The 23,247-nt window shown below is 39.9% G+C and overlaps 1 protein-coding gene across 1 annotated transcript in view; it reads right to left on the reverse strand.

Moving 5' to 3' along the window:
• Positions 1-23,247, reverse strand: part of MTHFD1L (methylenetetrahydrofolate dehydrogenase (NADP+ dependent) 1 like) — a 351,175-nt gene that overhangs the window by 115,494 nt on the left and 212,434 nt on the right. The window contains exons 23-24 of the mRNA XM_089694250.1: positions 16,087-16,187; positions 7,872-8,049 (exon numbers count right to left, since the gene is read on the reverse strand). Coding sequence (XP_089550376.1) covers positions 7,872-8,049; positions 16,087-16,187 — 279 coding nt within the window. The remainder of the gene's footprint in view (positions 1-7,871; positions 8,050-16,086; positions 16,188-23,247) is intronic.

The following is a 23,247-nucleotide window of genomic DNA, read 5'->3' on the forward strand; positions in this document are numbered from 1 at the left end:
AGAGCCTGCAGAGCCGCGCAATCTGTCACCGGCCGTGTACCTCGGACACGGCTGATGACAGATCTGAGTACCGGTGCCGTTGCCGGTACCATGTGACCTGCTGTGACCAATCACAGCAGGTCACATAACAGTTATATACAATGGATGGCTTCCTTTCATGCCTTCCATTGTATACTAGTGTCTAGCTGTGAATGGTCACAGCGATCACATGCACATGTCATGTGATTAGCTGTGGCCAAATAACAGCTAAGCACAAAAAAAAAAAAAAAAAATCGATGTCATTTAGGTAAATGTTTGCTTATAGCAAAGTAATTCTTTGCTATAAGCAAAAAAAAAAAAAAATACAGATCACTTCCCCAACGTAGTACAATGTTACTATGGTAACATTGTACTACTTTGGTCATACTGAAATATGAAAAAAAAAATCTTAAAAAAATAAAAAATTATATATTTTTTTTTCCATACTGTCACCAGTCAGTGTCCCTGATCACCGCCATGCCAGTTATATGATGACGCTGTACTGCACTGGTGACAGTATGTATAAAAAAAAAAAAAAAATAGTGAAAATAATTTACATTTTTTCATTTTCTGAAAAAAAAAAAAAAACCCCACAAATTCAAAAATCTCGCCATGCCATCAGAATGTCTACTTTTCAAAAAAGGGGTCATTTGGGGGATATCTGTACTGTTCTGACATTCTTGGACCTCAAGAAATTAGATTGGCTGTCAGTACTTCAGGATTGATCAAAATTCAGATCTATACCATAGTTTGTGAACTCTAGTTTCCTACAAACTAAATAATACATCCTAATTTGGGTTATTTTCACCAAAGACATGTAGCAGAATACATCTCAGCCTAAATTTATGAAGAATTATTTATTTGCAAACTTTTATAACAGAAACAAAAAAACGTGTTTTTTTTCAAAATTTTCGGTCTTTTTTTGTTAATTTAGCAAAAAATAAAAACCCCAGTGTTGATTAAATACCACCAAAAGAAAGCTCTAGTTGTGTGAAGAAAATGATAAAAGGTTAGTTTGGGTACAGTGTTGTATGACCGCGCAATTGTCAATCAAAGTGTGAGCGCTGAAACCTGAAAAATGGCTTGGGTGGGAAGGGGTAAAAGTGCCCGGTATGGAAATGGTTAAAGCATAACTATTGTCAAAAAACAAAAATAACAAACGCTTCAAGTTTCAATTCTCAGTTGTTTCCTTCTATTACTTTAAAATCCTGTGCATGTTTTGTCCCCATAAATACCTTAAAACCATTACAGAGATCACCATCTGCATTAATTTCTTTTATGCCTGGTTTACAGTTAATTCTGCTCTCTCAATACCTCCCTTTGTAGCCACCAATTCAAATGCACATCTAAAGGGTGTTCTTTAACTCCGGCTTGCATGGAACAGCAGTACAGTTATTGGGGACATTGCAAGTATTATTTTAAATCAGTCTCATTCCCAGGTTTGAGTGGCATTACGTTGTACTGACATGTAAGCTTTTAATAAAGTTTGTCAAAAAACAACAAACCAAAATTCCCAGCGCACTTACCAGACAGCTTGCAACAAACTGAATTACCTCTAACAGTTCATGTTAAAACAAGGGGTTTCGTTTGCACACTTTGGAGACTCAATTTATAGAGTTAGGACCGCAGATATAACGGTGTGCCGTGAAGTGGCCTCTGCAGCTAACGCATATGTTTGCAAATGTGTGGGTTTTCTTTAAATGCGTCATCCTACCATGTACTCCTTACTGAAAAGGCCAGTTATAGATTGCAGTGCAAGCCATTTTTTGTATGGTTGGTTAAATTGTGAGGGGGCACACTGCATACCTTCGCTGCCATTGTGTTATTGATAGGTGTCCAGTGCGTCCCTGTACCTTTAAAGAGGGGTAGGCTCCCTCCAGGCATATCCTACACAACAAACACTTTACTCCTGCGCTAGGAAAGGACTCAGTAGACCCAATAGGAATGTTCTGGAATTTTCTGGAATATGCACTGCTTGCTGCCCTCAACAGACCGGGGTGGTCCGAATACAGTGGATACAAATGGAGAAACAGAAAAAGGGCGCACCGACCTAGTGCATTATCGTTTAAAATAATTTATTAAAGAAACAAAAATAGGTATCATACTCACAATGGACATAATAACACAGGTATGTCAAACTGAACAAGATGTATGTCAAACTGAACAAGATGTATGATCCAAACAACATGTGAGTCCATACGATGGAACCCTGGATGACCAACTGGCTAACGCGTTTCAAGGACACAACCTCTTCCTCAGAGCCCTTAGCGTTAGCCGGTTGGTCATCCAGGGTTCCATCGTATGGACTCAGATATTGTTTGGATCATACATCTTGTTCAGTTTGACATGCCTGTGTTATTATGTCCATTGTGAGTATGATACCTATTTTTGTTTCTTTAATAAATTATTGTAAACGATAATGCACTAGGTCGGTGCACCCTTTTTCTGTTTCTCCCTCCAGGCATACCTGCCCTCAATCTATCCATTATATATGTGCTCCAACTTTGAAGACTCTTTAAATGTATAAGGGTAGGACTACAGATCTACTGTGGTGTTGTGAAGTGGCCTCTGCAGCTTACGCATATATTTGCAAATGTGTGCAAACTAAACCCTTTGCTTTAACGTGAACTGTTAGACTGGGTAATTAGATTTGTTGCAAGCTGGCTGGTAATTTGTTTATTTTTTTTTTCATTTGTTGCCCTTCTATGTGCTCCTTGCTGGAAAGGCAAGTTATAGATTGGGGTGGTTGCCATTTGTTTATAATAAAGGTTAGGCGCAACAATCAGCAGATATTCATGGTTTCTGCAGCCAGCGACGTCACCTGCTCATGCCGTGCCCATAACGCCTGTGTGCATGTGTGGGAGGGATGTCATGAAGGCTCGGCCATTCAAATGGACGGAGCTCGCAAACCCAGAAAGAAGACCAGGTGAAGATGGAAGCCTTATCAATGGTGAAAGCAAGCTTCTGGAGGGCTTCATTTTAAGGCAAGTCTTTCATAATTTTTTTTCATGGAAGAGTTTACAACCACTTTAACTATGTTAAGAAGATGATGGCTGGAAGGGGGCAAAAGGGTTCTGTATTCCTAGCATACTTCCTTGCTCTAGGGCAGGGGTCTCCAAACTTTCTAAACAAAGGGCCAGTTTACTGTGCTTCAAACTTTCAGGGTGCCGGGCCATGGTCAGTGGGTGTAGAAAATGCCTAAACATCAGTGAGAGTAAACAATGTCCCATCTTTGGTATTAGGAGAAGTATTAGTACCCCATCGCTGGTGTCAATGGGAAGAAAGGTGCCCCATCGCTGGTGTCAATGGGTAGACTAGAGCAACATCATTGGTATCAGCTGGAGAAAGAGTGCCCCATCATTGGTATCAGTGGGAGGAAGAGTGCCCAGTCGTTAGTGCCAATGGAAGGAATAGTGCCCAATCGTTGGTACCAAGACAATGTTTGTTGAGAGTATGCCACAGAACCAGGTTAAAGGGCCCACAGAAAATTCTGTGGCAAATTTTGAGGGGTTGCATTTTAGACCATTTGGCAACTATGTTACTTTGATATCTATCCCCATCAGTGAGCTTCACATTCCCAATGCATTCTGTGCATGCTGTAATTTAGGGGGCCTTAGGTATGACCTCTGACATCAATTAACAAATCAATGCTCCTGCATTTGTGCACCCTGGAGCTCTGTTAAAAATGACTTGTGCCACAGTTAATATATCTTTCAGCAGGATACTATAAAATAAAAGATTAGAACAACCTTTCTGAACCCTATGGTTCCTCCAGGAGGTTTCTAGGGGTTCCTTGAGCAATTTCTAACTCTCAGATAAGTAGCCACTGACCAAAACTGTCTTTTTAGTTACTATATCTTTGAGGGGGCATCCTTTCTACTGACCACCAATGTAAAGGAGCATTCTTCTCACGGTCAACAGATGAAGGGGACATTCTTCATGCTACAAGACACTGACTACCAACGTAAGGAGCATTCTTCCTTCTGACCACCACTGTAAGGGTCTCTTTCTCCTACTGACCACAAGTGTAAGAGAGTCCTTCTCCCAACAACCACCAATGTAAGGGAGTCATTTTTCATTTACCACCAATGTAAAGGAGCCATTCTTAATTGACCACCAATGTAAGCAGGTACTATTCTGATTATAATATATATAATAATATAAGGAGCATTGTTCCTGATTACCAGTATAAGGAGGCCCTTCTCTCAATGACCATGAATGTAAGGGGGCAATTGTCTACTAACCACCAATGTAGGCAGGTACCACACCACTGTATATTTGTGTAAGGGGCTTTTCTGTACTGACCACCATTGTGATGGAACGCTACAGTTTTCACCATCTTCATTTTCAGCCTTGTGTTGCAAATAAGTCATGTACACCAAATTTCTTGTTCTTTTATTTATTCTTAAATCTGAACTCATTGTTCACTCTAAGGTTCCCTGAGATGTAGATATAGTGATAAGCAAAGGTTCCCTGTGACTTAGTGCCCGGTCATACCGATGTGACTTGTCATGCGACTGAATAGTTTCAAATAGCATGACAAACCTCATCTATTGCCCGCAATTGAAGTGGTCATATTGGTTCGATTACGGCTTTGTCGTAGTGCATGCACTGCTTTTTGCAAGTTCATGTGCGACTTGCAAAGGCATCTGTGTCCTGCAAGTCAGATATCTTACAAGATGCACCTGAAGTCGGACTGACATCCGACTTTGAAGTCGTGCAACTTCACTGGAAGTCGCACAATTTCAAAGTCGGATTGGTGTGACTGGATACTTGGTTATTTCAAAGGTTCCTTGGTGTTAAAAAGGTTGATACAGACTGGATTAGAGGAAATAAAAATATGAAAAGGCATGGACAACATAGAAAGAAGGCCACACACATCAAAGAAATGGTTGTAAGTACTAAAAACACAAATCACAGTCTGCCAGAGGGTAGCTCTAAAAGTACCAAAAGGTTGGGCACTAGAGATGTAAGTATTAAATGTGCTCCGTTTGACGGGTGAAAATGATCATTCTATATCCATCAGCATGCATGCAGGCACTATTTGTCCTTTTTTAAAACTAACTACCTCAAATTCAAATATCAAAATGTTGATTTGAACTCCTCTTATAGCAGACACACACTGCTGAAATTCATCATAATATGACTGAACATTTCAGAAATGTTTGTCATGTTGATCTAGTTTCTTCAGAGCCAAACTCCTTATTTACAGTATACCTTTGCAATTTAATATAACATTTAAATCCTCATCAGAAAATGTCCCAAATGACCATGGATTTTACCTTAAAATATAACTGAAGGCAATTTTTTTTTTTGAGTGTGAAAATTGACTAGAACACGTGTCAGGTTTTTATTGTTCTTGGTGTCCCTCTTAGGAAAATTCACCCTCCATGGTGACTTATCAGAGAAAGCAAAAAATCTCAAAAACTTTTTGAGTGGTCATGAGAACAGGAATACAGCAGAATACTTCCAGTGGGGTTCTGGTGACTACCACGGATTACCCTCACTCTGCAGAAATTTAATTTCCATTCCTGTTGAGCTATAGGACAGGGCATGGGAAATCTCCCTGATAGGACAAAGTCCCAGACGGGTTATAACCATTACTCTATTCAAAAGGGGGACAAAAAACAAACAAAAAAAAAACAACAACACACCTTTTCTTCAGCTCGGATTTAAACTTTCCATATTATGGGATATTTTAATCCAGTGATGGGTTGCATACACAGGATTGCGCATGTACAACATTAGCTTCAGCTACTCTTGGTTTGTTAATCAAGCAATGTGTAAATAAGACAAAAAAAAAAAAACACAAAAAAAACCCCCCAAAAAAACAAAACAAAAAAAAAAAAAAAAAAGATTGTTTGACAATGGGCCGATTTACTAAATGTGTAGAGTGCAAAATCTGGTGGATCTGTACATGACTTTGCCAAAAAAGAGATATAATGTGCTAGTATGCATTGCATACTAGCACATTATGAAGGACTTGCCTTGAAACGAAGCCCTCCAGCGGAACGCTGTCACGGCTCCCAGGGGCTTCCCTCTTCACTTGGTCTTCCTTACAGGTTCGTGAGTTCTGGCTGGCCGTCCTGGGTCACGGCACAGTGCTCTGAAGGAACAGCATGGGTATGCCATTCCTTCAGAGCGCATGCGCTGGCTATCAGAAGGGGGTAATATCTCCTAAACTGTTCACGTTTTAGGAGATATTAACTTTCCCTACAGGTAAGGTTTATTATAAGCTCACTTGTAGGTAAAATTATTAAAGAAGAGTTTACTACCACTATGATCAGTCGTTCTTGAATTTCACATTACAGGTCTTTAATATGCCTTTGCAAACAAAATCTCTCTGGCAAACACCAAACTTTGTGTAGAGACAAATAGGAAAGTTCACAGCCCAAAGAAAATGTATTAAAGTATTACTAAACCCAGGACCCTGCATTCACTATAACTGGTCTTCCACAGTACACAGAACATGGAACTGCAATTATTTTAGTAAATATAAACTGCTAAATACCTTTTCTCATCAGCAGTATATAGAAGTCTTGTGACTTCTAACAGTGTCTAGCTGAGCACATGTTAAAGCTTTTAGGAGTTTTTTTTCTGCTCTAGGAAGAGGCAGAACCCTGACCTCCATCTGGAAAGTGCTGATTGGCCCTATGTGGATCACATGCGCTTTCCAAAGGAAAAAAAAAAAAAAACCTCTCCCCACCTATACACATCAAACTGAGCATTTGCAGAGACTTCCCATGATATGTTTTATCAGGAGATAAGAGGGGGATACTGGAAGTAGGGGAGGATCAGAATAGTCAGGATCAAACAGCCTTTTTAACAATGCAGAGGGATAACCCCTTAGGTTCCACAGGGAGTAAAACAAGCATGCTTTACTGCATATATAATGATTTTACTGTTGTGGACTTAGTAACACTTTACAAATTATGTTTAGAAAGACAGGATCTACATTGAGTTTATATGTTCTCTATGTGCTTGTGTGTTTTCCTCAGGATGCTCTGTTTTTTCCACATATTGGTATGTTAACTGGCTTCCCAATCTGGCCTTAGTAGGTATTTATGTGACTGAGCCTTTTCAAGGGAGGGGCAATAATGTGAATGAATCTATAATTAATCTTTAAGGGCTCAAGAACGAAGGCTCAACTGAATGTTTTTACCGCTCCACTAACAATAGGTGTAAACTGGGGCTGAAGCATGCTATAGCATTTTGATGTAACCCCCCCCCCCCCACACACACACCACCCAGGAAATACATTTTAAATACACTTTCTTGCAAGTCAGTGGTGCTGTGTTATGGTTTGGGCTTCATGCAGACTGGATTTCTTCAGCTGCTCCTAGGGGAGTCTGACATTTTTTTTTCTGCCTCTAAACACCCCTGCATGTTATCCTATGTGCTCATGCACACAGACTTTTAGAGGAGTTTAGAGGCAGAAACAAAGGAAAAAAAGAAAAAAAAAAAACAAAAAAAACTGCCAGAGCATCCAGGAGCAGCTTGACGCCTGCAAAATGCATCTAAATGCTCCTAAGTGCTAGGCACGTTTAGCGCTTCAGCATTAATTCATTATTAGCATTAATTATTCTGGTCAATTAAGTGAATTAATGCTCAAGCGTTTGACGTTCCTAAATGCGCTACACACTTTTTACAAAAAAACGCTGCTGCCAGGAGGAAAGGCTTCTATGAGAGTTGGCAAAACAGCCAGTGTATATGAGGCTTTAGGATATATTCCATTCACAGTGCATTGGTGAGCATTTAAAAGCCAATCAACCAACCAGTCATGTTTCATCACTGTAAATGTCAATGTTTTGATCAATACCTGGTAAGTCTTACTGAGTATATCCAATGCTTACCTCCAAATTATATAGGTATCTAAAGTCAACATGTTGTTTTGCAGCTCCTTTCACAGCTTCAGCCAGTTCTAAAGCTCCTTTTCCACCAAATGACCAATGATTGCAAGGAACAGCATCAAAAGCACCAGATTCTTTAGCAATTTTACACACCAGGTCAATCTCTGCCTCACTGTCGGTTCTGTGAAGTAAAAAACAATGACAGCTTACAATATCCATATTAAAGTGCATGTTTCCGGAAATATTTTTTTGTGTGTGTTCATATATGTGTATTTTATATATCATACCCTTTAATTTTTATGTACTTCTTCCATCTGAAGTACCTGGTTGATCCTGCCAGTCACCTTTCTTTTTTGATCTAAACTGACCACACAAAGCACAGAAGCTGATCTGTGTCTATGTGGTCCGTTTTCATTCTTTAGCTGGCCATTCAGAGGTGCAGGACACTGCGCAGACACACAACATACCCTGTGTATTGGGTAGTCTGTTCAGCTACAGCACTCTCCAACCAATCACAGGCTGTCCCTGGCACACACCCCCCTGCTCAATCACAGACTGCATCTTGCCTCAGACTGAATATACTGTGGAATACAGGCACACTGTGTGTCTGCACAGTCTCCTGTGATAACGCTCTCCACGATCAGGAAGAAGAGATGCATGGTCACATGACAATTTTTTTAATCTTGTTAAAAAAAAAAAAAAAAATGTAATGTAAGGGTAATTTTTTAAACTAAGCAAAAACCACGACTGTCTGCATAGTTATAACTGTATTAGAAAGTGTAATATTGTAAGTTCATATTTACTTTGAAAAGTATCAAACCACTTTTATTTTTTAAAATATAAGCAATTTGATACTTTTCATCATAAGATGCCCGCAATTATCATTATTAGTCAGAAAAGCCTCTTCTGTGCTTCTCTTCAATTTGGTTTAATTCTGATACCAATATCTGACTTTTTCTGATTGATGGCTAAGCTCCTACTATCCCCATCCTGTGACCATGCCTTTATAGGCCACTAAGGTTGTCTCAATGGACACAGTAATTGCAGTTAGTGGGGCTAAGTCATGAGCTCAGAGTCACTCAGTAAATCAGAGAGGGGCAAAGACATTGCTTGTATGTGTAATAAAGGTAACAGCTGCTCTTAGGCAGCACTTTTATTTCAAACATTTAAAAGAGAGTACAGGTTCACTTTAAGCCAATTACTACATTGATATAAAAGTCATGCAGATAAACATGGAAAACATATCACCAGTGCCGGCCTTCACAGGCACAGATGGTTCTGTCAAAACATTGTAAGACAGCCAAGTACAGATTCACTCATGTTTTCTATAAGCAGCTTGCCAGTTTATTCATACAAGCCAGCAGTACAGCTACTACAATACACAACACCGCAGGGAACAACAAAGTTGGAATAATGAACAACCTCTTCAGAACAATCTATTATGTAAAATGATCAAAAGTAATTTAACAAATAATACTGTGCTGCTAATTTATTTTTCTATCAGCCAAAACAATAGGTCGCTAAGTGCAATATATGATATATGATATGATATATGATACATAGGGCAAAAAATGATTCTGATCCCAAAAACTGTTGGAGCATGCAGAAAACCTTTTCTCCATACAAATAAATGAGGAAGAAAAAGGAAGCTAAACAGCTGGATGCAGTTTGGAAGGATGTCTGATGCAGGTCACATGTAAGCCAAATGCACTTGTAAATAAGCTCTGATCTCAGAAGTGCTAAAACGGATTTGGTCATTTTCATTAGTCCTAAATATGTTGCAAATCTAAAAGGGCCCTTTTTACACTAATCAGTTTTTCAGTTGAAAAAAAGTGGAAGAAAAATGCAAGAAAAATGCACCCTTTAACTAGTTGTCCACCGCCCTATAGCAGAAATACTGGTACAGGGCAGCGGTAACTCGCATATACAGTCAGGTCCATAAATATTGGGACATTGACACAATTCTAACATGTTTGGCTCTATACACCACCACAATGGATTTGAAATGAAACGAACAAGATGTGCTTTAACTGCAGACTGTCAGCTTTAATTTGAGGGTATTTGCATCCAAATCAGGTGAACGGTGTAGGAATTACAACAGTTTGCATATGTGCCTCCCACTTATTAAGGAACCAAAAGTAATGGGACAGAATAATAATCATAAATCAAACTTTCACTTTTTAATACTTGGTTGCAAATCCTTTGCAGTCAATTACAGCCTGAAGTCTGGAACGCAGAGACATCACCAGACGCTGGGTTTCATCCCTGGTGATGCTCTGCCAGGCCTCTACTGCAACTGTCTTCAGTTCCTGCTTGTTCTTGGGGCATTTTCCCTTCAGTTTTGTCTTCAGCAAGTGAAATGCATGCTCAATCGGATTCAGGTCAGGTGATTGACTTGACCATTGCATAACATTCCACTTCTTTCCCATAAAAAACTCTTTGGTTGCTTTTGCAGTATGCTTTTGGTCATTGTCCATCTGCACTGTGAAGCGGCGTCCAATGAGTTGTGAAGCATTTGGCTGAATATGAGCAGATAATATTGCCCGAAACACTTCAGAATTCATCCTGCTGCTTTTGTCAGCAGTCACATCATCAATAAATACAAGAGAACCAGTTCCATTGGCAGCCATACATGCCCACGCCATGACACTACCACCACCATGCTTCACTGATGAGGTGGTATGCTTAGGATCATGAGCAGTTCCTTTCCTTCTCCATACTCTCTCTTCCCATCACTCTGGTACAAGTTGATCTCGGTCTCATCTGTCCATAGGATGTTGTTCCAGAACTTTGAAGGCTTTTTTAGATGTCGTTTGGCAAACTCTAATCTGGCCTTCCTGTTTTTGAGGCTCACCAATGGGTTCCATCTTGTGGTGAACCCTCTGTATTCACTCTGGTGAAGTCTTCTCTTGATTGTTGACTTTGACACACATACACCTACCTCCTGGAGAGTGTTCTTGATCTGGCCAACTGTTATGAAGGGTGTTTTCTTCACCAGGGAAAGAATTCTTCGGTCATCCACCACAGTTGTTTTCCGTGGTCTTCCGGGTCTTTTGGTGTTGCTGAGCTCACCGGTGCGTTCCTTCTTTTTAAGAATGTTTCAAACAGTTGTTTTGGCCACGCCTAATGTTTTTGCTATCTCTCTGATGGGTTTGTTTTGTTTTTTCAGCATAATGATGACTTGCTTCACTGATAGTGACAGCTCTTTGGATCTCATCTTGAGAGTTGACAGCAACAGATTCCAAATGCAAATAGCACACTTAAAATGAACTCTGGACCTTTTATCTGCTCATTGTAATTGGGATAATGAGGGAAAAATACACCTGGCCATGGAACAGCTGAGAAGCCAATTGTCCCATTACTTTTGGTCCCTTAAGAAGTGGGAGGCACATATGCAAACTGTTGTAATTCCTACACCGTTCACCTGATTTGGATGTAAATACCCTCAAATTAAAGCTGACAGTCTGCTGTTAAAGCACATCTTGTTTGTTTAATTTCAAATCCATTGTGGTGGTGTATAGAGCCAAAAATGTTAGAATTGTGTCGATGTCCCAATATTTATGGACCTGACTGTAGATACGTGATTTGCATTTCCAGGTAGGAGACATGCGTGCTGCCCTATCTGCGCCGCCAATGGTGGCTACAGATGTCAATCACCAGGTCCCGGCCAGATTCTCTGCCAGCACCCGGTGATCACAGAGTAACACTGACAGGAGAGAGACCTGTGTGTAAACAAAACAGGTCTCTCTCCTGCCAGCAGTAACATGCTGCTGTCTATTTCTCCACACAGCAGAGAAATACACAGCAGCATGTTTCCCAAATAAAACACACACACAGCACATGTTGTAAAACACAGCGCACAGTCAACCCTTTGATCGGCCAAGATGTTAACCCCTTCCTGCCCAGTGTCATTAGTAGAGTATCAGTGCTTTTTATTAACAATGATCACCGTCTTATGCAAGCCATAGACTGTTTGTTTATCGGCCGATTTTCCATCAGAAAGAATAATCAGCCGATTTTCACACCGTTAGTGGGGCAATGTTATCGTCTGCTTTTCGCGGTTCCTCTTCATTTTTTTCATCGGTCATGCTGGAAAATTTGAGAAAAACAGCCGATTTTGGCAATCATTGGTGGCAACAGAACGACCGATGTTTCGTTATTTTGGCTGAAAAATCGGCCGATAAATGAACCGTCTATGGCCTGCATTAGTGTCACTGGGGATGTCAGTGGCAGCTAGTCAGTTCCCACCCAGTGTCAGAATACCTGCCGCATTCCTGCAGTCCCGCTATCGTCGCCGATCGCCGCCATTGCCAGTTTAAAAAAAATAAATAAAAATTCCAGTATATATACACCGCCATTTGTAGAGGCTATAACTTGCACGTAAACCAATTTACACGTATTGGGATTTTGTTTTTAGCAAAGACACGTAGCAGAATACATTTTGGCCTACATTTATGACGAAATTTGATTTTTAATTTTTTTTTTTTTTACTGGATAGGTTTTATAGCAAAAAGTCAAAAACAATGTTTTTTTTTTAAAATTGTCGCTTTTTTTGTTTATAAACACAGAGGTGATCATATACCACCGAAAGAAAGCAATCTGTGAGAAAAGGACATAAACTTTCATTTGGATGCAGCATTGCATGACCGCCCAGTTGTCAGGTAAATTAACGCAGCGCCCTATCGCAAAGAATGGCCTGGTCAGGAAGGGGTATAAATCCTCTGGAGGTCAAGTAGTTAAACCTTATGAAATTCCTTACACCAGTCAGTTGCGTTTTTGGCTGATTTCACACTGCTCTGTTGCAAAAAGCAGTAAAAATGCATAATGCAGCCCTTTAAATCCTATGGATCTCCTCACACACTCAGTTGCATGTCAGCTGTGTATTTAAAATTCCTGCAAAGAAGCAGTGTGAAAGCAGCCAACACCACAACTGAAACACAACTGACCAATGTGAAGAGTTCCGTAGGATTTAAAGGAATGCATATTGCAAGCATTTTTCTTCAGCTTTTTCTTTTCAGCTGCATAAAACTGATCAGTGTGAAAGGACCGTAAATGATTCAAGCTGAGCTTACCTATAGCAAAAGAAGGCAAAAAAACTGTCAGCGAAAACTATGTCAAAAACAATGTGGTGTAAAACTATATAACAGCCTAGGATGACAACACTGCTGCTCCATAGTTACAATGCCATTAGTGAGTACTGTCATCCTAGAACAGGAAGTGAATTACTGGCAGGATCACCAGATGAGAATCAATCAAAAGGCCTAAAGAAAAAAAAACAAATGCAGTCATCACATTAAGGACTAAGAATGAGGATTGGGTTTGCAGTAAACATTTGGGATGTAAACCTTTTGCAGGTTTACCACCAGAACAAAAAAAAAAAAAAGGAACAACATACAGCACAGTGCATAGACTTTGCCCCTGGCCAGCCTAGTCACAGCAAACAATCTAAATGGATAACAGAGTCCCCTTTCATACAATCAGCCCATAACAGCCATATTGTCAGTGTGTGTTGGAACCCTTAGGCATAGTTGCTAATTCAGTGTAGGAAGATATACTGTTTAATTATTCCTTTTTTTTTTTTTTTTTTTTTTTTTAATTGTCCTTTATGTCCAACATGGCTATGTCTGGCCTCCCATGCCTAACAATTGGCCAGAAATGAACTACTAGGTCCCCCCCTAGACTGCAATGGGGTTTGCCACAAAGTTCACGTTTAGCAAAATTTGGCAAACTGTTTATGAACCTAACCCGCCCAGACTTTCAAAGAGCGCACGAGCTGCAATATTTTACATTTTGTTTTTTTAGCTATATAATGTCTCTTTGGACATTGGAAATTTTAACTTCCCAAACAAAATTTAGACTTAAGTGTGAAAAAAAAAATACTAAGTCATGGCCACAGACAGGAAGCCAAAGATTAATTTGCTCACATGTATCTGCCAGTTATTATCAAAGGGAGGCTGAAAAAGATTTTCTGGAATTGATTTAGGATTAGGTTTCTTACCCTTTGTTCATGCAATTAATACTTAGTGCAAAGTGTCCTGGAATTCCAGGAACAGAGCCAAATTTTAGAGATTGTTTCTAGTAAAGTCCTTGGTTTTAAGAAAACGAGCCAGGTATACATCTTTTAAATTAGAGGTGTGTGTTACAAACAATAGTTTTTGGAAGCAGAAAAGTTATAGTTCTGATTTAAAACAAATATTTTGATATGGGTAGCACAGTGGCTAAGAGGTTAGCACTTCAGCCTAACAGCACTAGGCTCTTCAGTTCGAATCCCAATCATGGCACTACCTGCCTGGAGTTTGCATGTTCTCCCTTAAGATCCGGGGATTGGGCTGGCCACTCCATAACGTCAATCTTGTTGGTCTGGAACCAAGATGTTGCACGTTTACTGGTGTGTTTGGGGTCTTGTTGGAACACCCATTTCAAGGGCATTTCCTCTTTAGCATAAGGCAGCATGACCAATAAGTATTCTGATGTATTCAAACTGATCCATGATCCCTGGTATGCGATAAATAGGCCCAACACCGTAGTATGAGAAACATCCCCATATCATGATGCTTGCCCAACCATGCTTCACTGTCTTCACAGTGTACTGTGGCTTGAATTCAGTGTTTGGGGGTCGTCTGACAAACTGTCTCCGGCCACTAGACCCAAAAAGAACAATCTTACTTTCATCAGTCCACAAAATGTTGCGCCATTTCTCTTTAGGCCAGTCAATGTGCTCTTTGACAAACTGTAACCTCTTCAGCACGTCTTTTTTTCAACAGTGGGACTTTGCGGGGGCTTCTTGCAGATAGCTTGGCTTCACATAGGCGTCTTCTAATTGTAACAGTACTCACAGGTAACTTTAGACCTTCTTTGATCTTCCTGGAGCTGATTGTTGGCTGAGTCCTTGCCATTTTGGTTATTCTTCTATCCATTCGAATAGTAGTTTTTCGCTTTCTTCCACGTCTTTCAAGTTTTGGTTGCCATTTTAAAGCATTTGAGATTATTTTAGCTGAGCAGCCTATCATTTTCTGCACTTCTTTATATGTTTTCCCCTCTCCAATCAACTTTTTAATCAAGGTACGCTGTTCTTCTGAACAATGTCTGGAACGACCCATTTTCCTCAGAATTTCAGAGAGAAATGCACTGTAACCAGCATGTACAACATTTGCTGCCTTCCTTCCTTAAATAAGGGCAATAATTGCCACCTGTTTTAGAAAGAATGAATGACCTCACTAATAGAACTCCACACTGCTATTATTTTGAACATGCCCCTTTCAATTAGTGATTCAATTACACAGAATCAGCAGCATGCATGTCATGACTGTTGGGTCTGTTGGATTTCTATTACTCTACTACACCTGCTAGTAAATTATTTGCCATGTAGAAATATCATTTCTACCAAAAACAGTGATTGATCAGGTTAGTGATGTCTGACTGCTATTATTTTGAACACAACTGTACATCTCATATAGTGGATTACATAAAAGGATTATTATTTATTAATTTCGGAGTATATTTAATATATAGGTTATTGTGAGGGAGAGCAGCACCATTTTTCTTTTTTGTAATGGCCATTCTATCCAGGTGTATAGCCAGGTGATAGCAGCTTCCCAATCTTAGGATATGAGTGTATTCTGGGTAGCGCAGGTGGTTCATATTTCAATTTTAGTATAGATACACCATAGTTTGTAGATGCTATAACTTTTGAGCAATATAAGCTTAAGATTTTTTTTATGAAACATATGTAGCAGAATACATTTTGGCCTAAATTAATGAAGAAATTATTTTTTTACAATTTTTTTTAATTGGAAATCTTTTATAGCAGAAAGTAAAAAATATATTTTTTTTAAATTGTCTTTTTTGTTTATAGCACAAAAAATATAAAAGAGTGGATAAGTACCTGTAATAAATATTTAGATCTACTGTGATCTCTGAGATACATACCGCAACTACAGAAATCATTACAAGAGGGTGGCAATCATGGGGTTGTTTGGCTATTATGCAAAATCAATGATTTCAATACTATACTGTTCTGGAACCAGTATAAAGACAGACTACAGTCCCAATCTGCATGCTGGTTCCAGATTTGTGATTCGCATTATTAAAGCCACTGAATAACATCTGACAGCCAGGCAGCTGGCATTTGCAGAATAAGATTCAGTAATGGCAGTTCACATGTTTCCCACATCAAATATTTTCTTTCATTTTAACCACACTTTGCTGAAGAACTTACTTGAATATATTTAAGGCAACCACAACTGGAACACCAAACTGCTGAGCAATCTGGATCTGCTTCTGTAGGTTACAACAGCCATCCCGGACCAGCTGGAGATTCTGTAAGACAGATGAGAAATTGTTCTTAGCTCTGTTGAATTACTTCAACACATCGATTCCCTGCCTTTTCCCAGTTGAGACAATGCTGTTTTTTTTCCACGCAGTACGTGAATAATTAATAACTAGTGTTCTGTGTTGTTAGTGCTGGAGCATATGGCTCGGTTAATGCTTTCAAGCATGCTTTAAGAGCCCTGCAATCTGTTGCCAACCACAATCACACTATCAACATTATGCCTGTGTGGGCTGCTTGTGAACGTTACAGTCAGCTGTATGAAGCCAAGCAGGCTAAACGGACTGTCTGGTCTAAATCATAGCTCCACCTTCAGTGGATTGCCAGTAAAACATGTTAAAAGGTAAATGAAACTTGTTTGCTTGTCCAGATGGTATTAGGCAAAGAACAGCAGTCTGCATCAGCTAAGACCGTGATTCCCAGGTGTTTGTTACTTCAGTACCCCTTTATAAACCGTATCCCCCCAACCACCCACAACAGAAAGTACTGTACTAACCCTTCCAAAAACACGTCCACATCCTTTTAAACCTTACTGTAGTAAGTGTACCTTAAAGTCACAGTTACAGGAGCACCAGGATCACCGGCACCAGTGAGTAAACCTCACTCAATGCGGACTAACTGTATACTTTTGACGTTATAAATACTGTAGTAACTGTACTTAAAAATCAGGCCCACAGGAGTATCAGGACTCATCCCAAACCTCACCCAATGTGACAGGCTGTATATCCCTTCTGAGTTAGTATATGTCTTGTCAACATTGGGAAAGGTTTGGGGTGAGCTATTGTACGCCTAACACGTGCAGTGTGACATCAAACATTAAGTTGACAAGGCTAAGATATTAGTACAGAAATCCAAAATCCAGTGACTGATCAAAAAGCCAGCCATTCGTTTGAATCCTCTTTGTATGTTCTCATCTATGGCACCCAAGCTGTGTTTTTCCTATGAGTAGGTCACACATCACATGACAAAATGAGGCGGGGTTTACGTGACGTCATCACGCCAAAAGGCCAAGGTCATCCATCTTAGATAATATTTTTGATTGATGTTTATCCTTAAAGGGGCAATGTAATGAATACTTAAAAAGGCGATCCATCTATTGCACTGGAATTATAGTGCACATTTTGTGAGTAGCGTTTTATTCTTTTGGGCTAATAAAGCGCAGGATGTGTTTATACTGCACCATGAGAGGTTATGTGTTTTTTTATTTTCTGCTGAACAGGCTGGCTCCAGAGTTATCAAGTGGATGATTGCTCTGTCACTTAATCTTCTTGTGGATTGTGGCAGTGATTTGACCCAGGTTGCTGGGAAAACGTATGTTGACCTTACCTTTGTGTCAATCTTTGGGGTAAGCAGTAGCAGTGAGAGATGGTGGAACACATTGGCATGTTAAACTGAAGCATGCATGAGGAGCATACATGTGAAAATATGCACAGATGTGTTTTTGGAAGCACACAGTATAAGATTTTTTGAGGGGAAAAAAAAAAAATTATACACACAAGAATGACTTTCTTTATTATCACAGTGGGTTTATGATTGATTTATGGCTTTGTTTATATATGGCTTTGTTGCACACTGCACCAGATATAGTTTTATAGATTTTGGTGCACACAACAGTAGTTAGCGGTAACACACGTTTTATGCACAGAATTTGTTGGCTAGCGCAGGATTGTTTTTGGTTTACATCCACAAGTAGGCCACGGACACTTTTTTGGCTTTATTCTTTTTACAACCTAAATGTCAAGGTGTGTACCCCAAGTTGGGAAGCACAGAGCTAAGAGATTACCACACTTGTGTGCTGAAAATTATGAGCTGCCATTGGTGATTAGTCAGTCTGGGGAGGGGAGTGTTAGATGGACTAGCAGGACTACCAGATTTGACTACCAAAATTGAAGCCAAAAACTCCAGCTACCCCACTGCAGTTACAGCAAACAGATTTTTCTTTTTTGGGATAAAGGTTTTACATGAATAAAAGCTGATCATTCTAAGCACCCATCAGTGGTAAATGGTTTGTCTGATGCTTCTAACTGCAGTAGAGTTTGCTCTGTTGAAAAATGACAGACTTACTGGCCACATCACTAGATGAAAATAAAAAAGCCAGCCTTAAAAAAAGAAAAACTAATGCAGGCATCATATATAAGAATTGGTAAGCCGAAATATAAGATAAGATAAGATAAGATAGGTTTGCTTTTGGTTTTAACCACTTCAATACCAGGCACTTTTACCCCATTCCTGCCCAGGCCAACTTTCAGTGCTGTCGCACTTTGAAAGAAAATAGTTTGGTCAACACTGTACCCAAACTAATTTTTTTTTGTAGCATTTTGTTCACACAACTAGAGCTTTCTTTTGGTAGTATTTAATCACTACTGAGGTTTTTTTTTCTAAATAAAAACTATGACAGAGAATTGAAAAACAAATTCACAATTTTATTTTACTGTTACATACTGTCACCAGTACAATATCATCCTAACTGGTGTGGCGGTGATCAGGGACACCGACTGGTGACAGTATGGAAAAAATCTCAATTACATTTTTTTCACAATTTTTTTTTGTTTTTTTAACACACTAACCAGAGCAATACAATGTTACCATAGTAACATTGTACTACTCTGGGGAAGTGATCAGCATTTTTTTTTTTAACACATTTGATTGCTTGTAGAAAACTAATTTCATTGCTATAAGGAAGCATTTTACAGAATTAAATCAATTCATGCAGTTTTTATTTATTGTGATTAACCACAGTTAATCACATGGCACAGATGGGCTGTGATTGGCCCAGTCTGTATCATGTGATCACTGTGACCAATCACAGCTAGCAACACAAGGAAAGAAAGCCATCCATTGTTAAGAATTGTCATGTGACCTGCTGTGATTGGTCACAGCGGTCACATTGTACCAGCAGATGACAGGTACACTGATCAGTCATCAGGGTCCGATGAATACAGCCAGTGAAGATTCTGGAGGACATCATATGACATCCACCTGGATCGATGAAAGTCCTGCCCAGCTGTCATTTTGCAATAGGCAGAGCGGGAACTGGTTAGTACTGCTTTAAAGTGATTCTAAAGGCAACATGTTATGCTTGCCTTCTCTGTGGAATGGTTTTCCACAAAGCAGTCCAAATCCACCACTTCTCAGGTCCCCACTGTCACCCCAGGCTCCTCCCCCCACCAAGTGCCCCCATAGCTAGCTGCTTATTCTAGGAGCATTCGTGATTGCTTGCTCCCAAGTCAGCTCTGTGTCCATTACGTCCTTCTCACTGGTTGTGATTGACAGCAGCGAGAGCCAAAGTCCAGTAAAGAGAGAGCCAAAAAGTCACTGCTCTTTTTTGCGCTGGATTGAGATCAGGCTCTAGTAAACATAAAGAAAGGTTTGGGGGGGGGGGGGGAGGGAGCTGCATGCAGCACAGAAGGTTTTTTTTTACCTTGCATGCTGTACTAAACACACTGCTTAATTTACATTGTCCCTTCTATTTCTGTATGTGGGTGATGGCACTGTAATAATTTTGATAAAAAACAAAAACCAAACCACATCAAAAGTACCTTTTTCCTATATCGATATACAGCTGTCAAATGACCCAGCTCTTTTCCAGCCTGTCTGCAGGGAAACCTAAGCAGAAGGAGCCACTAGTCCTCTTCTACTGGTCACGTTTAAAAAAAAAAAAAAAAAAAAATGATCTTTGGAATACGGAGTAAAAAATAAATATCAAACTGTTTTAAATTGTCATACAGATATACAGTGGGTAAAATAAATATTGAACATGTCGCCATTTTTCTTGGTAAATATTTCTACACTTGATATTGACATGAAATTTTCACCACGTTGGTAACAACCCATGCAATCCATACACGCAAAGAAACCAAAACAAATAAGTTCAGAAATTAAGTTGTGTGTAATAAAATGGAAGGACACAGGGAAAAAAAGTATTGCACACATGAAGGGGAGGTACAAAAAAGGAATGGGAAGCCAAGACACCAGCTGAAATCTATCAGTAATTAGAACGCAATCCTGCCCCTCGTCAGTGCAAATTAATAGGAGCTGTTTCAGTCTTAACTGATGGCCTATAAATAGGTGACTCATTACCAAAGTATCACACAAGAAACATCTCATGATGGGTAAAAACAAAGAGCACGCTCAAGACCTCCACAACCTTATTGTTGCAAAACATACTGATGGCATTGGTTACAGGATTTGTAAACTTCTGAATGTTCCAGTGAGCCATGTTGGGGCATAATCCAGAAATGGAAAGAACATAATTTTCACCATAAACCGGCCGCGAGCAGGTGCTCCTCGCAAGATTTCTGACAGGAGTGAAAAGCATGATCAGAAGAGCTGTACAAGAGTCAAGGACCACTTGTGGTGAGTTTCAGAAAGACCTGGAATTAGCAGGTACGATTGTTTCAAAGTAAATAAGTAATGCACTCAACTGCCATGGCCTGTATGCACGCTCACTACGCAAGACTCCATTGCTGAAGAAAAAGCATGTTGAAGCTCGTTTTAAAAGTTTGCTGCACAACATTTAGACAAGCCTGTGAAACACTTAAAGATAATAGCCTGGTCAGATAAGACCAAAATGTAACTCTTTGGATGTCATAGTACACACCGTGTTTAGAGGTCATATCGCACTGCACATCACCCCAAAATCATTATACTGACAGTGAAGTTTGGAGATGGGAACATCATGGCGTGGGGATGTTTTTCAATGTACAGTACTGGAAACTTCAGATCATTGAATGAAGGATGAATGGAAAAATGTACAAAGACATTCTTGATAAAAACCTGCTGCCATCTACAAGGATGATGAAGATGAAACGAGGGTGAACATTTCAGCAAGACAATGATCCCAAACACAAAGCCAGAGAATGCTCAATTGGTTTCAAAGAAAAAAAATAAAGCTGCTAGAATGGCCCAGCAAATCACCTGACTTGAATCCAATAGAAAATCTATGGAAAGAACTAAAGATTCATTGCTCATAAAAGGGGCTCACGGAATGTTCAAGATTTGAAGACTGTTTGCGTGGAAGAATGGGCCAAAATCACACATGAGCAATGCATGCGACTAGTTTCTCCATACAGGAGGCGTCTTGAAGCTGTCATTACCAACAAAGGATTTTGTACGAAGTATTAAATAAATATAAGTTAGCACAGGGGTAGGCAACCTGAGAGCCGCAGGACTACAAGTTCCATCATGCCTCTGCAAGTCATAGCTGTAACTGTCAGTTTTGTAATCTTTGCAATGCCTCATGGGAAATGTAGTTCCACAACAGCTAGAGAGCCACAGGTTGCCTAACCCTGAGTTAGCATGTTCAATACTTTTTCCATGTGTCATCCCATTTTATTACACAACTTAATTTCAGAACTTATTTATTTTGGTTTCCTTGTATGTATGGACTGCATGGGTTGTTACTGACATGTGGTGAAAATTTCATGTCAATAGCATCTTTAGAAATATATTTACCGAGAAAAATGGTGAACCGTTCAATTTTTCACCCGCTGTATATATTTAACATCAAATCTTTATCATTTTGTGAAAATAACAGTGTGGGCAGATTTCTGCCAGTCACAGGCTGTGGCAGGCCCCTCCAGCCTGTGTCAGAGGGAGGTGAAGCAACCATTAATCTACATGTAATATTCCACCCCCATTGTGTTTAGCTGGTTAATGAGCATCCAGGAGGAGGGAGGGAGTTGGCTATCCTTTACCACTGTGTATACACACAAATGTGTGACTATAATTACATGGGCTGCTCAGATGTGATAGGGAGGAAATGCTCGACTCAGAAACTCACTGCAAACTGAACATATGCAGTATTTCCACTACAGCTGCAAAATCCCTAGCTGAATTGGGGACATGGACAGAAGGTGGTGATAGAGAGCAGCCAGATCAACCAGGTTTTTTGCAGAATACAGAAAAAGAATCTCAGTGACTGAGCGAGTATGAACAGCATGTAATACAGCATCTGATAGTTTGAGGGTTTAGTGACACATTAAGGGAAAAATAAAAAATAGGTTTTTACCTGAGATAACATTGCTTCTGTAGTGATGGAGCTCTTGCATTATCACTCGTCAGATCAGACACTTATGTGTTCATTAATTGAAAAAAATGCAGCGCTTCATATTGAAGAAAAACATGACATAAAATAAGATAAAAAGATGAGTAATAGTCTTAAAAGGTGCAACGTGGCATTCGTGATTCCTTAGATGGTTATTTGAAATAGCGTGACTTCCGTGGTTCATGAGAAGTGAGTATATAATGTACTAACCAGATAGCACATGTTAATGTGCGTTGGAGTAAATAAGACCTACTCCAAAGGTACTCTGGGAACCGGAACTCTGCAAACAGGTGATGTCGTCAGGTGGGGTTGAGTCACCAGATGTCATCCGACCAGCGCAGATATCCTCATTCCAGTGTAATGTATGGTCACCACATAAGGTACATCATGCAATATGGACTTCGGCCACCAGGGGGATCATGCACATGGGTGTACGCCTCCTACCATGGATCACCTTAATGGGGGGTGGAGGGCTCGCAGGTTCCAAAAAATTAGCCCAGAGAGAAAGGAAACTCCAATAGTGTAGTATTTATTATAACAGCTGGAGTTACACTTGCAAGCAGATATAGAATTGTGGAAACAAAAAACAACTAGCACTTACATCCAGATATGGTAAGGTAGCATAAGGGAGACCCCTCTGTGCAAGGATTTATGACCCTTATGCTACCTTACCATATCTGGATGTAAGTGCTAGTTGTTTTTTGTTTCCACAATTCTATATCTGCTTGCAATTGTAACTCCAGCTGTATATGATATATATTCACACATTAAAGGTTTGATCTGACAAGTGATAATGCAAGAGCTCCACCACTAGGCGGAGAAATGTTATCTCAGGTAAAAGCCTAGACTTAACCACCTCCCGTCCGGTGTATCTAAACGGCAGGACGGTGGCAGTGAAGGGTTGGGTGGCCGTTTATAAATGGCCTCCCCGCACCCTGCTTGTGCCCGCTCCCTGGGAGCACGCAGCACCGCGATCTGGTGCCCGCTGTGTCCTCCGGACACAG

Source organism: Staurois parvus, unplaced genomic scaffold (assembly GCF_062004578.1).
Source record: "Staurois parvus isolate SC_StPar_1 unplaced genomic scaffold, SC_StPar_1.0 ptg000657l, whole genome shotgun sequence".
NCBI classification, from domain to species: Eukaryota; Metazoa; Chordata; class Amphibia; order Anura; family Ranidae; genus Staurois; species Staurois parvus.